This window comes from Haliotis asinina, chromosome 9 (assembly GCF_037392515.1).
Source record: "Haliotis asinina isolate JCU_RB_2024 chromosome 9, JCU_Hal_asi_v2, whole genome shotgun sequence".
NCBI lineage: Eukaryota > Metazoa > Mollusca > Gastropoda > Lepetellida > Haliotidae > Haliotis > Haliotis asinina.
In genome coordinates, this window is record NC_090288.1 from 56,233,386 (window position 1) to 56,247,653 (window position 14,268).

The following is a 14,268-nucleotide window of genomic DNA, read 5'->3' on the forward strand; positions in this document are numbered from 1 at the left end:
GAACATCGATCTGCGCTATTGGGAACCGATAACATGTGTCAATCAAATCTGCGAGTCTGACCACCCGATCCCCTCTTACACTCCATTGTAGCAAGCAAGGGTTGCTGATGACCTGGTGACCTGATGATCTTCACGGGTGATGTATAGGTGAGCTGCAGTTGGGGTGGGGATTATACCGGCAATCTTTGGGTTGGAATCAAGAAGAATATAAGTTACAACCATCTTCACACGTGCAGCCGCAGCCGCTAGTATTTGTAAATAGAATCATATGACCTTCTCCTTGATGTATATTTTTGTACCTTGTGGTGACATTGTAGACTAATACATAGACTCTGAAGTGAACATATTTTACTGAAACAATAGTTCCTAAATAATATTCATAAACTGTAATAAAACTTTCTACATTTTCAGAGACTAAACAATCCACAGAGCATCTGCAATACATAAATGCGCATGCGTGTAAAGATTCGTATTACCCAACACTTAGTCTGTCTCACAGTCCCTAAACCACATTATTTTGCCTAATGCCAACCCTTCTCTGCAGTGCTAAAGCCTTGAGTGAAGCAAGTCTAGAGTTCCGCAAGTTTTGAATCTCTGGTCTGCCCTGGTCTGCCCTGGTCTGCCCTGGTCTCCTTTTCAATTACAATGGGTTTGTTTGCTATTATTAAAATTATAATATTTTATATATTCAGAGACTGGGCCTTAGCCTACTCAACACGAAATCTGTGTGTGACAGGGATGCTTGTTTCTTTAGTACGAGCTCTCAATGTTACTCACTTTAAGTCATTTTTAAAGAATTCATCATTTCTTTTTACCAAATGCTGTTATACAAAGCAGCCTAAGGACTACACCAGTCACATGTCTATGTTAAGGCTTGGCAGTTACGATCACCTTAACGCTAAGATTGTTTTGCACAACGACTCCCGGGGCTTCAATGAAACAACTCAAGACAACACGGGGGTTGTGTATGTTAGTGTGTCATCAGTGTGGTCACACGTGTCCGAGTGACGACAGTGAGGTAACTTGAGGTCTTGGATCAGGAGGATCTTAGAGGTTGGTGGTGGAGTTGAAGTATACGAACGATGCTAACAAGAGATTAACTGATTACTAGAAACTAGTGTCCTCGCTAGTGAATTTGGCAGATTTTCACTGTGCTGAAAAATGGCTCCCTTGATTTGCCACATATCACAGACTTCCATGGGCTGCACTGGGTGCATTTCTTTCATGGTCTGCACTACAGGCTAGGTTTAATTCAGAGGCCAGGTGGATGTCAAAGGAAGTCATCGATCTATACCCACAGCCTGGAGGACCTAATGTATCACATGGCATAAATATGTCACAACATACATGTATTTCACATCCTGCACACCCCACCAGCATTATATCTTGTTCAAAATCATGTGTAGAAAAAACAACATCAAAGCTGAGTAAATGCAATACTAGAAGTCTTACAAAGTGTAATGAACGCTTGGTGAATTTGAGGTGATACTTGAACAAGACAACACTGCACAAACAGAAGAAAGAGAAATAGTGAGTCAGCTTCCCGTCGGGCCTTACCACTTCCGCCAACATTTCCGGTTAAACTCAGTGACATGAGCACTTACATTTAATAGACGAGCTAGTATTATTTACAAGCCTATCACGAAATGCGTTATATAGACATTGTTATAACGCAATGAACATCGTGATCATCTTGCTGCGTGCACGATGGAAGCTTGATCGAAATGACGACAATGAAACCTTAATTATGAGTGTCACGTGACGGAAACAGGGAATATTTTAGTGTCAGTGTGGGATGTAGACACCACACGTGAGTCCCGGTGTATACCACTGGGATAGGTCAGCGTTAGCAAGAGGAGACATTATGACATCCAGTGTTTGACTTCATGTGACAAGTGTGCGAAATAGTTTCCAAATGTCGTTAGCCAGTCGGGTTAGCTGTGCCTGAAGAGTTTCCAGCTCACAAAATTCTTCAAAAGCTTGAATGTAGACACGGGTTTCATCATTAAGCTGCTAGTATGATGAACTGTTTTTATAACTGTATAATAAATTGACAAGACGGGGTGAAAAATATATTTTACAACATAACCTCATAAAGCTTACAAAATTGTAGACGTGTCGCCCATACGCCAGGTCACGCGTGCATTCCGGAGAAACTAATTATTCAATTCATGGTCGAGGCTGTCGAGGAAGTTTTGATGTGATAATTCGTATTCGTAATAGTAATATATATATACACAGACAAAAGACAAAAGTTTGAAAATCATTAGGACACCTACAATTTCTTAAATTCTGAACCGATTTCACACTTTCATGTGATCCTGAGAATGACGTTAAATACGTTGCATAAGACCAGGTTCGATTCCATACACGGAGCGTATAGTTGGTGTTCCCCGTCCTGACGAGGATATGACCGGCAACACAGAACATTCTGCAGCCAGGTCTTGCGATCGCAGATAGGTTTAGCGATGAATAAATTTATAGGTAGTGCTACAGAAGCATACAAGAACACAAATGGACAAACATTAAAATATTTAATCAAGAAGATGGGAACATTAACAGTGTCACTCTTTATCAAAATGAAGATGTATGTGCAATAAAAGTAACAGTTTATCTCCTGATGCGTTTATGACAATTACAGTCTCACACAGTGAACCGATCTGTCTATCATCTGTCTGTCTACCTATCACATAACACACACACAAACATTTTCTGTTCTGTTTATGTTTTAGTGTCACATATATACAAGTAAAGTGGGACGGTGGGGTAGCTAAGTGGTTGGTGCGTTCGCTCGTCACGCCGGTGACCCGGGTTCGATTGCCCACATGGGTACCATGTGTGAATCCCATTTCTGGTGTGCCCCGCCGTGTATTACTGGAATATTGCCAAACGTGGCGTAAAACACAACTCACTCACTCCAAATAAACCAATCCATGTATAACAGAAGCGAAAGCACATAGATATGGTATATCGAGTATATTGTGCCAAGAACTCTTTCAGTGCAAATATGTCGGTAATGAATATTTTCTTGTTGACAGTTGCACCAGCAAACCAGTGCCTGTACTATGATTCTTCCGAGGGTGGTATTCGCCTCAAAAGTCGATGCACAATAGCCTACACCAATTGTAAAGGGTAATTGTTAGTCAAAGGAAAGCTTTGAATAAGGCGGTGTGTCCGGAGTCTCTTGTGTTTTCTCTAGGACAAAATATTTATGATCAAGTCCCTTCCCCGAGTCCTCTTTGTCAATCGTGTTATAAGGCGGCTCAGCCCCTTCAGCAACTATTGTGTCAGACGTTTCCTGTCTGCTGGCCTGATGCCGAACATCATCCACAGTTACCTCCCCTACCACAACTGCGTGATTATACTCATTGTTTATCACTTTTTGTTTCAGCTTCAGCTTTGCTTTGCTCAGGTGGTCATACATATGCGTCAGCCCGTCATGGTTCTTCACGTGGTCGCCCAGCCGGTTATACTCATCAATATCACCTGATCTTACTTCCGGTTCAGTCAAATCAGCGGAAGTTGCGTATGGTGGAAGTGTTCCGATGACATCCGGAAGTTCGTAGGTGTGATATTCCGAACTAGCTGCGTCACTATGTTTGTCACAGAGGGCACGTCGGTCCTGAAATGAACCACAGTGCATGACATTTTCAGGTACACATACAACACCTGCCATTCACAATATTTGCCTGAAAATGGAAATATTTTTTCTTGAACTCGTACAGAAGTATGCAAGGTTGGTCTGTAAACATCTCAGACAATCAAATGATCGAATGGCCGAATAGTCCAGTAGGAGAATAAGCAGACGTGTGATACGATATCTTGCACAGAGAAGTTGTAGGTTGACATGTTTAATTTTAGGACGCTTCGGTGCAGATTCCTGTGAGTTTCCAATTTGATTTACACTAAACTTTCACAGACGCTTATTCCTAGTAACGTGAGAATACTTAAGTGAAACTCAAGTCTTTCACCGTACCAGATACCGAGCCAAAAGAGTTCAAATGGCTAACTTATTGCCGCCAATCTTCTGTTTCAAAATAGAAAACTGGCGGATGAACTATGACCAAATTACTGTCAGTTACTAGTATTCATAGCCTTGTCTCCCTTGAATATGATTATGCATAAATATACTTACATCTTCTTTAACCTTGACATCTGAAGATGTCACATTTCCACTAGAGGACTTTCTGAAAGAAGAACAATATGAAATACAGTGTAATGTCATTTAGTGGCAGAGATCTCATTAACACTGTTACCAGGCCATCTTTCTCAGATTGCAAGAGGCTTTCTGAAAAGAACTCAGGTCGTCACCTAATAGAGTGAATAAAACGTTCATCCACCTGTGGAATTAACTTCCTAGCCAACTTTGTAAGAATCGAAAATGTAATTTGCTGATGCTGCTTGGGTGTAATTTTAGTCTGGTTGTGTCCATGATGTATGATAGGTATATTCATAGTGAAACAGTGTCCCAAGTGTGATATATTGTATACGCGGATAGTTAGTTATTGGCAGCTATTTTTAGACTTGTGCTATATTTACAAAGAGTTCTAGAAGGTACTACAGAGTGGTACATCTATTAGAGTCTTCCGCTTCTAGATTATTTTTATTGCTATAATCACCGCTTTTGTATCACACTGCCTGTGAATTTGTACTGCTGCTGTAATAACTTTACAGAGGTTTGACTTAATTTGTAAAATTAATTAATTTTTTAATACAATTGTTAGTTACGAAGCACTTGTTTGTTTCGAGGGTTCTTTAACTGACTCACTCATTGTTAACTACTGCATTAGTTTCAGCTTGAGAATCAACATGTAACAGTTGATACACCGGTCACACACAACATACCGCTTTAGAGTGAACACTCCTTGTTTGTCCCAGCCACTAGTCACGATAACAACAAGTGAAGTGTTACGAATTTATATAGGGAAAATAATATTGCGGAATTGAAACCATAGACATTCCGCAATCAAGACCCAATGCCTCTCACCATGATGGGGTCGCCCCTTCCAAGGCCACCTTATAAAGCTACAGTATTACTGACGCTAGCGTTATACAACATTAGCTTACTCATGACATTACTCACGTCATTCGCCGCCTGCAGAAGCTCCAGAGGAGGATGAAGGAAATGGTAAGGACTACACCCCCTGCCACGCCCCCAATTATCCCACCCAACAGGCGACCATTCCCATCTTCGAAGGTACCAGTGTTCGAGTTCAGACTAACCCTAGTTCCTGAAAAATATATAATCAACATGTGTCATATAAAACCAGAAATATATGTACATATTCAAATAGATGAGCAACTAATTTTCATACTTAACTGACATGTACGGTATTAAAGAGTCCTTATAGTAAACAGTATATAACATATACTGTAAAGAGAAAGGGTAGGTAGGCCTAGAGGTTCGCCGGAAGCCTTAACTCGCTGTTTACCTGTTTCAGATGCGGAACCCTCTGGTCTTGTGTTCGAATCCCGGTTTCGACGGTAAAAGATCTATGTCACTATACCTCTGTACCCCATATTGGTACGACCCGTGACGATACAAGATAGAACTGATCTTCAGTAACCCATGCTATTCATAAGAGGTGACTAACGGGATGCGATGGTCAGACTCGCTTATGTGGTCGACACGTGTCATCTGATCTCAACTGACAAGATCAATGCTCATGATGTTCGTCACAGGATTGTTTGGTCCAGACTCGATTATTTACAGACTACCGTCATGTATGTGGAATATTGTTGAATGCAAAACTAAACTCTACAATGTCATGCATAATGCTTAAACATGACAACCCATGAAAACTGACACACTGTTGTAGTGTGAACTGCATTGACCGCTGGCGGTTGTGTAGCCTTGCCTCATGAGTGTTCGCTTGTCATGTCGATAATCCTCTCTGGTACAAGGTGTGGAGCCCATTACTGGTTTCGCCACCGTGATATTGCAGGAGTATTGCTTAAGATGGTATTAAACCATACCCACATACCATTAGATGAGGTGGTCATTTCAATAGCACGGGTGTCAGTTGCGGGAGTGGAGACGGCTGATGTCATGCTGGTGGATGGTACTGTTGACGATGGAGAGGTCGCGTGTGTGGTGGTCATCATCGTCGTCGTCGTCGTCGTCGTCGTCGTTGTTGTCGATGTCGATGAAGAAACACCGTCACCTTGACAAAGAATACAGATCACAATATATCAGAGTCACTTTATCGTAATGCACAGTATCGTAATGCATCAATGCTCATACCAACACAAAAAAGAGCTATTTCAGCAGTATTACTACTTATAAAGTTATTTTGTTTAGAATTCAATATTCCAATTATTCAATCGCGTAACCGAGTGAGTAAGTATGTTCTTGTACCGCTTTTAGCATTGTTCTAGCAATATGCCAGCACGGATCACACATTATACTCATGTGGGCAATCGAACCCGGGCCTTAGGCATGACGAGCGAACACTTTAACCGGTAGGCTACACCACCGTCCATCACATTTGTTTGTGAACAATTCCAGTTATAACAGCATATACTCACACACGTTGAGTTTCAGGTACCGACATATCCTGATGATAAAACTGAAACACAGAAAGTAGATTTTCTTTCGTTCTTCTGTGCGAGTGCGTGTGCTTATGTGTGTGTACCAAACAAAATGGTGATTGAAAAGCTATTATAAACACTGATCCAAAAGAAGCATATCCCAAATAACCATCACATGGACTCATACGAGAAGCAACGTTTCTGAGCGCCGACTCCAACGGAATTATCATGGAATTTCAATTCCTGTTTTGTTGTTGCTTAACGCCGCACTGAGCATTATTGGAGCTATATGACTGCGTCTGTCAAAATAACTGAGTATGGACCAGATAATCCAGTGACTGATATGTTCTACAGCAGTCGTATACAATCACATTACAAATCAGCGAACCTGATGTCTTTGACAGACTCTTACGACACACTGGGAATCTCATTCTACTATGAGAATTCCAATCAGTCTGTCCAATCAGTCCAATCCAGTCGGACCAGCAAACTCTGCAATCACTGGCTCGACTTGCTAGTGAATTTTCATGGGGTCATTTTGTAAATATATCGCTCTCTCGGCGTATTAAGTTAACACACTTTTAAATCATGCAAGAGTATGGCCCGATCAAAAAGTTCATCATATTAGCAGTTTAATTATGACACCCTTGTCTACAGTCACATTTCGGGCTAGTGAATTATGTTGTGGGCGAGTAATTTTCAAATATAGCTTTGTAAACTATTTCGGACACTGACTCCATTTAGTCACCATCCTACATGAGCGGAAACCAAAAGAAGATTATTCAGTTTATCCAATAAATATTCATTTCTGCCAAGGGGGTGCACTATCTCTTTGATGTAATCATTCAGTACTGCGCTAAAACGTGAAAGATAAATACCGACCCAAGTTGAATATGATACGTAATAAACAAGCATATTTATTACAAGATCAAAATATCGTGATATATTTCAATCGAGGTCCATATAGAGAGGAATAACGTTGTTCAGCACGTCAACACTCACCTTTGACATTTGGGTGGTTTTGGTCGACGCATGTTCGGTGACTTGCGGCATGACACGGTCTCTTCTTTACACAGACACTTGAACTCTGAAACCATGATCCGGGTATGAATACAAACGTAACTGTCTAAGTAACAACGCTGTTTGGGAGAAGCACACCCTCCTTTACTGAATCATGACTGAATTCACAACATGCACCAGTTACAAAGACGTCAACAATACCATGGTAGGGGGGGACACCAAAGCGAGTTCACATGTTGCACCAATATGGGGATTCGAACTCGCATTTCCGGTGTGAAGAACGAAGTTCAACGCTTTAACCACTTAGCTAACAACCCGCTAAGATTACTGAACTACGTTGACTGCCATAAAACTGCCATAATCTCTTACTTTATACCTATAAATACCAACTTCTATATGCCTCTCGAGAATCGACTATTCATGTCTACGCCCCCTCCCAAATGAATGTGTGAATAAACAAATAAACGAACGAACGAATGAAAGAGGTACCTGCGTCGTTACAATTAATACTAAAACTGTTCCCACACTCTTGCAACACGTCCTCCATGACAACGTAGCTCAGTGTGTCATCGATCTCCAGTTCACAGGTGTTTCTTCCATGCTGAAGGCAGACCAGAAATCTGAAAAACATACATGTTCACAGTATCCGGAGCGTCCGTAGGTGTCATAGTTATTGTGAAACAGATTACAGTAATGGGACCTACGTAAATACTTCGAGTCATTCAAAGTTCGATGAAACGTGAAGGTCCGGGGTAGAACAGACTTTCAGCAACCCATGCTTGCCATAAAATACGAGTATGCTCGGTGTGAAAGGCAACTAACGGGATCGGGTGGTCAGGCTGGCTGACTTGGTTGACACACGTCATCTGGTCTCGTGGAGGCGTCGAATGTGGCCCCAGTACTACTTTATGACAACAGGCAATGACATGTTTCATGACATTTCAATGCTTCTGGTTTTTTGTGAAGTCTCCAAATAGAAGACTTAAACACGAACGCTTACTTTTATTTACTGAGATTTCACTTTTTCGAAAATAGCATTGCTTTTGCTGTACAGTATTGGTATGCTTGATAGTAACTGTAACAACTAGCTATTGGTTGTTCAACTGATAACACACATTCTATATACTCTTTTGGGATATGTTTTGCTATTTAACTATTACCCAACAGCGGTGTCAAAATCCTGCAGGGTCATGGTGACCCCTTGTACCGCAGAGCTGCCGCCATTTGCCGGAGGGGTTGACGTTGTCGAGGAAGAGAAGATTGAAGTCTGGCGTCTGAGGAGCAAATATGTATAATTAAATACGGATCATACATTATTAGATGTGAAAGATATAATACGAAATATGAATATGATATGATCAAATGTGAATATTTTGTTAAATGGGAATAGCTAGGAATCATATATACCAAATATAAGATTATACTGTTAAATATTTATTGTATATATTAACAAATAGGAATCATATATGCATAACAGTAAATTTGAATATAGTGTATATTATTCACTTTCGAATGTCAAATATAAAGGATGCATATACTTAAATCTGAATAATGAAAAGACGTTTTTCGAACAGATAGATTTCATAGAGTTTCAAGATCCTCTGTATAGATTTTAGAAGGTCAAAGTTATGACTGTTTATGCTGTATCTTAATGCTATTGAGATCAAAGTAAAGAGGTCAAATAGAAGATCCTGTGAAGATCCTGTGAAGATCCTGTTTAGAGCTGATCTTCAGCAACCCACGCTGGTCGTGAGAGGCGACTGACGGGATCGGGTAGTCAGGCTCGCTGACTTGGTTCATATCATCCGTGTTATCATATCACAATTGCGATGTTCATGGTGTTGATCACTGGATTGTCTGGTCTACACGGGATTATTTACAGACCGCCGGAATATAGCTGGAATATTTCTGAGTGCGGCGTTAAACTAAACCCACTCACACAATCAGAAGCGTCTGACATTGCATAACTATTTAGCATAACTCCTGGCAATAATAGTGATAAATAATATTAAAATATGTATTTTTTCACTAAAGCAAGAGGTTGTGTAAATTCTTATAAGGTTATAATCCACAAACCTATTTCAGGTGTCCCCTGTCAAGATAAGTTGTTAAAAGCGTCCAACAAACATTTCTCGCTCTGATATATCAGATTCAGTGGTTTACCTGAGTCTGGTGTGTTGGGGAACCCCGGGGGAGGGTAAACTGGCATAAGTCGCACCCCCTGGGACTTCCATACTCATTGCAGTGAGGAGTCTCAGGAAGGCCATCACTGGTGATAAAACCATTAATAGTTGTGTAAGGAAAATGACATTGAGCATTGTAAATAGTAAATACATGACTGTGTACTGTGGTAATCATTAAGATACATTTATACTTTAGTATTTAGTGTTGACTGTCCATTAACTGTCACCTTAACGCTGCACATGCCAAATTGCATAACAAAACAACTAACACTAGGAAATGATTTCTATATACATTATTATAATGTAAAAATGATGTGATTAATGAATGGGAATATGTCAAAAATTCAATTATGATCATCCTACTTTTTAGGTTTTTTGTACACATCCATGATGGGAAACCCCTGGTGGATCCACTAAAAGCTCCAGTGACTGTTAAGAGACCTTAAAAGTGGATTGGGTGGTCAGAAACTGAGACTGCATGTTCTGTTGCCCCTGCTTCCAGTAAGTGCCGGGCGACGTGTTAGGCAAGTGGTTAAAGCGTTCGTTCGTCACACCCAAAACATTTGTATGTCAGTTTCTCCACTTTGCCCTGTACATGCACCAAATGTTCTCGTGAGTTATCTCTAGAGGGAGTGATTTGCTTTTGTATGTCGTGTCTGCACATTGGTGTGCAGTATACCCTCAACACATACGATAGTCACTCGTTTATGATAGGGACGGAATCACACTTTATACTCTCTTTCAGCCGAGATACTAATTACAACACATTTGTTTTCAATTTTCCTAGTTATACTCTAAACAGCTGATAGTAAGTAATACAGTTACTTATTGCACAGTTCCTACTCATAAAGCCATGCAAAGTTATAAACTTTTGGAAGAAATACATAATGGAATTGCCATAGATTGTTTTAACAGTACGAGTCAACAATCAATCATAACCCTGTCCCATATTAGGACGGTACGTGAAAACTAGATCAGATGAGTAATACACATGCTCAGTGCCATGGGGGCCATGATTCAACAGGACTGCGCATGCGTATAACTGTATATATTGCCCTATGGCATAAGATGCTAGAGATGCTGTGATACAAACGTGTCATATATCACGGACCCAATATTATCCAAATGCATAACCAAATTGATATTTTATTCAATGATATGACATCCGATATGTAATCGAAACCTTAGTTCTCCAAACAAAGAAAAAATGCAATATTTTTTCACACTTTTATTATGAAAGTTTATAAGTTTTCGTTTGTTAGTTAAAAAATCACCGCATAGAAAAGATATACATAGGTACATATTAGGGAACTGTAACATACATGTACATATGTCGTCCTGTGTATCAAGTTAAAATATAATATCTTCCAACAAAGATGCATTCAGTGCGACAAATGTGCAAAAGTAAATGCCGTTTGGACAATTGTCACAAATCACAAATGTATGAATACATTTCAAATTATATACTTTATAGACAACGGGGAGGCTTACATGCACATTCAGATCCAAAATGTTGAAAAAAAAAGATTTACAAAATTCTGAGAAAACAGTTCAGCTATAAAGTAGAAATTATTTAATAGTATCTACAGTATCTACAATAGCAACTGACCTCATGTATCGATCCACGACTTAAACTTCCCATATGACTGTAGTGAAAAACACACACGTACATAAAATTCACAGCTATATTTTTAGTGTCAGTGTAATAATAATAAAAAACCCTTTGTTATAAGACACTACTAAGTCAAAATATATCGCAGTTTTTGAAGTCGAAATTGAGCGATAAACACTTACGGTATATACAGATAGATGCGCACATCTTCCCAGTGTGAAGCTTGTCTAACATGTGTGTTCCAGTGCGGGCAACAGTCCATGACTGGACTTCAAACAGGAAGTCCATCCCCGGAAACACGCTTAGCCCCCTTATTCACAGATACTGACTCATGTTTCTTTAATTCATACACCATACACTGTTCTTTGGAGGTGTAGTATAAAACAACTTTATTTCTTAACAATGTATCTTTCTAAGAACATATTTGGGGAAAAAGATAAAAACATTACTTATCAATTCCCGTTGATTTTGCATTGCACAGGTAAAATTATGTGATTGGTTCTTCGTGACGAACTGCAATTTGTTAAGGTAATATGTGATGCATATCAAACTTGATATTGCATATTATCTCATATCTGAATTCAAAAAGAAACACCGGGGGCGTGACACGACATGATTGATGGCCATACGTCATGGTGAAATCAACAACTCCTCACCAGGAAATGAATATGAGGAGCGGGATCACGTGACGCCATTGCACCCAGATACGGACACTGTTCTGCGTGTGAAAGTGCACCTTGCGATAACCCCATGTGTTGGAAACATACATAATGAATATAGTATATGGCTCATGTCATTTGTTGCGTAGTCTGTTTATCTAATGTTGCTTTTTCACATATAGATGGATCAACTAGGAATACAGCAAAAGAAAACTTCCTGATTCAATGCTACATTATATTTATCTAAACAGAGATGAAATACTAAAGCTAACTGATATATACTTTTAATTTTCAGGAACTGCTTTGTGCAAGTCCAAATGATAGTATCCTTGATGTATATTTGTCAAATTGTGGCGACATACATGATATCAAAAGACAACCGGGAGAAATTTTGTTATCATACGTATCACATGTTTAAACAAAGATGTTTCAAGGAGCATCATCCGTGGTGTCCAGACACGGGATGGTCACCGCAAAGAGGTTTCAACATCTGAAAAGCGATCATTCCTATTTTACCCAATATGTGTTCGCCCCACTAATCACGTTAATATATAAAAAGTTCCAAATGAAACGCGAATCATTTAACACAGAGGTGAGTAAAGAAATTGATATTTGCTTATAAAATCACGCTTGAAGTGAACAAAGAAATGATCTTAATTCATAATCACGTGTTTGATAATGATAGACTTGTGACGTCATTTAGGAGTCATGTGGAAATTGCATGAAAGGGCGCGGTGGGAGAGCTGGGTGAAGCGCCAGGGTAGTGATCCAACGAGGATGAGGTGTCGGTATCGAGCCCACCTGTGACCGGGTGTAAAATCCTAGGACTCAACTTTGTATGCAGACTCTTTCTGTGTTGGCACAAGCCTTAGTGTACAGTACACAACCCTGTGCTCTTAAAAGAACCCATGAATCCGTTGGTAGATGACCAGATGACCAGATGGTGGCCACATGAACACGTGCAAACGCCTAGATGCTGGTACAGCAAGGTGCAGTGAACTTGGACAATGTACCGTGACTGCCCAAGTCCACCCAGCTGTGAATGGGTACCTCGTCAGGATGAGGAAGCCACTATAAACTCGGTGCGCCTAGAGGCTGTAAGAATTGTATACTCCCTAGGGAGTTAAGATTGACATAAGATGCGCCATTAAGACTGACATCCAGTGATCGGTTGAAAAAATATCAGCACCATGAGCAAGCACTATGAGCGCTGTATAAAATACATAATAATCATCAAGTCGGTGCCATCAGACCACGCAACCGACAGAAGGAGTATCTGAGCACCACTCTACCTTGATTTCGTCGTAATAGTATAAGTAATACTAGCACGCTTATATGACTCTCATACCAGGCCGACTGCCTTCTCACGGCGCTACGTACATCGCTATTACACGATAATTGGACACTATCGTACCTTTTCGATACTTTTTAACTCCCAGCCATGTTGTCAACCGCAGTGAACTAATGACTCACATAGCCACTACATCCTCACGGTTACCAATTTTACAGCTGGGTGAACTGAGACAATGTGGATCTAAGTATCTTGTCCAAGGATACCATTCAAATGTTCCCACCTCGGAACCCCAACCTAGGTGCTTCCACTGCGGATCAAACCCGGAGCTACAGTGTGTCAGTCATAAGCCATAATCACTGCACTATTGCGCTGCATTTCCTTCATGTCCTTCAAACGTTTGTAATATTCACGTTTGACCCGGATGAAATGTTGTCTATTTGGCAATGACACCGGCACCGGCACCGGCACCGGCACCTCCTTTAAGTGGCGTGATGTCGTTGAGTAATCGCATTGTGTTGGAATGGTGTATTTCTTCTGAGAGGTTCAATTTTACATTGTAATGTCCAAAAAGAACTTTTAAGAGGCATGGCCGCTGATGGCCTGAATGGTGGACGAACTGATGGATACAGTGATTGTCCTGACCTTGTGGCGTTATCCGGGACGCCACACGAGATCGTCTGTAGAATATCCGTTGGGATCATATCATACATGTCTGCATTATCAACTATCACTGTTACATATGCATAACTGTCATAATTGCTACATTTACACCTGAACCATTTGTTTGTGTGGATAGCATATCAGTCTACCGAGGCACGAAAAATCAGTGGTGGTATCAGATATCATCACACTCGGTGAATGTCAAGGTCATTGATCATAGCTAGTGGTCAGGGACACAACACCAAGACCATTCGTTAAATACAGTCTTACCCTCTGACGTTGCTTAAATACACAAAGTCAGACATTACC

At 40.4% G+C, this 14,268-nt stretch overlaps 1 protein-coding gene across 1 annotated transcript; it reads right to left on the minus strand.

The window, feature by feature from the left end:
* Positions 1–2,521: 2,521 nt before the first annotated feature.
* Positions 2,522–11,639, minus strand: LOC137296198 (uncharacterized). Its single transcript, XM_067827932.1, has 10 exons — positions 11,529–11,639; positions 9,715–9,820; positions 8,712–8,825; positions 8,041–8,171; positions 7,534–7,618; positions 6,529–6,569; positions 5,985–6,164; positions 5,084–5,231; positions 4,136–4,187; positions 2,522–3,622 (listed from the first exon to the last, which is right to left on the minus strand). Exons 1-10 carry the CDS (start codon positions 11,632–11,634, stop codon positions 3,140–3,142), a joined length of 1,446 nt encoding a protein of 481 aa, XP_067684033.1. The 5' UTR covers positions 11,635–11,639; the 3' UTR covers positions 2,522–3,139.
* Between the last annotated feature and the right edge of the window lie 2,629 nt (positions 11,640–14,268).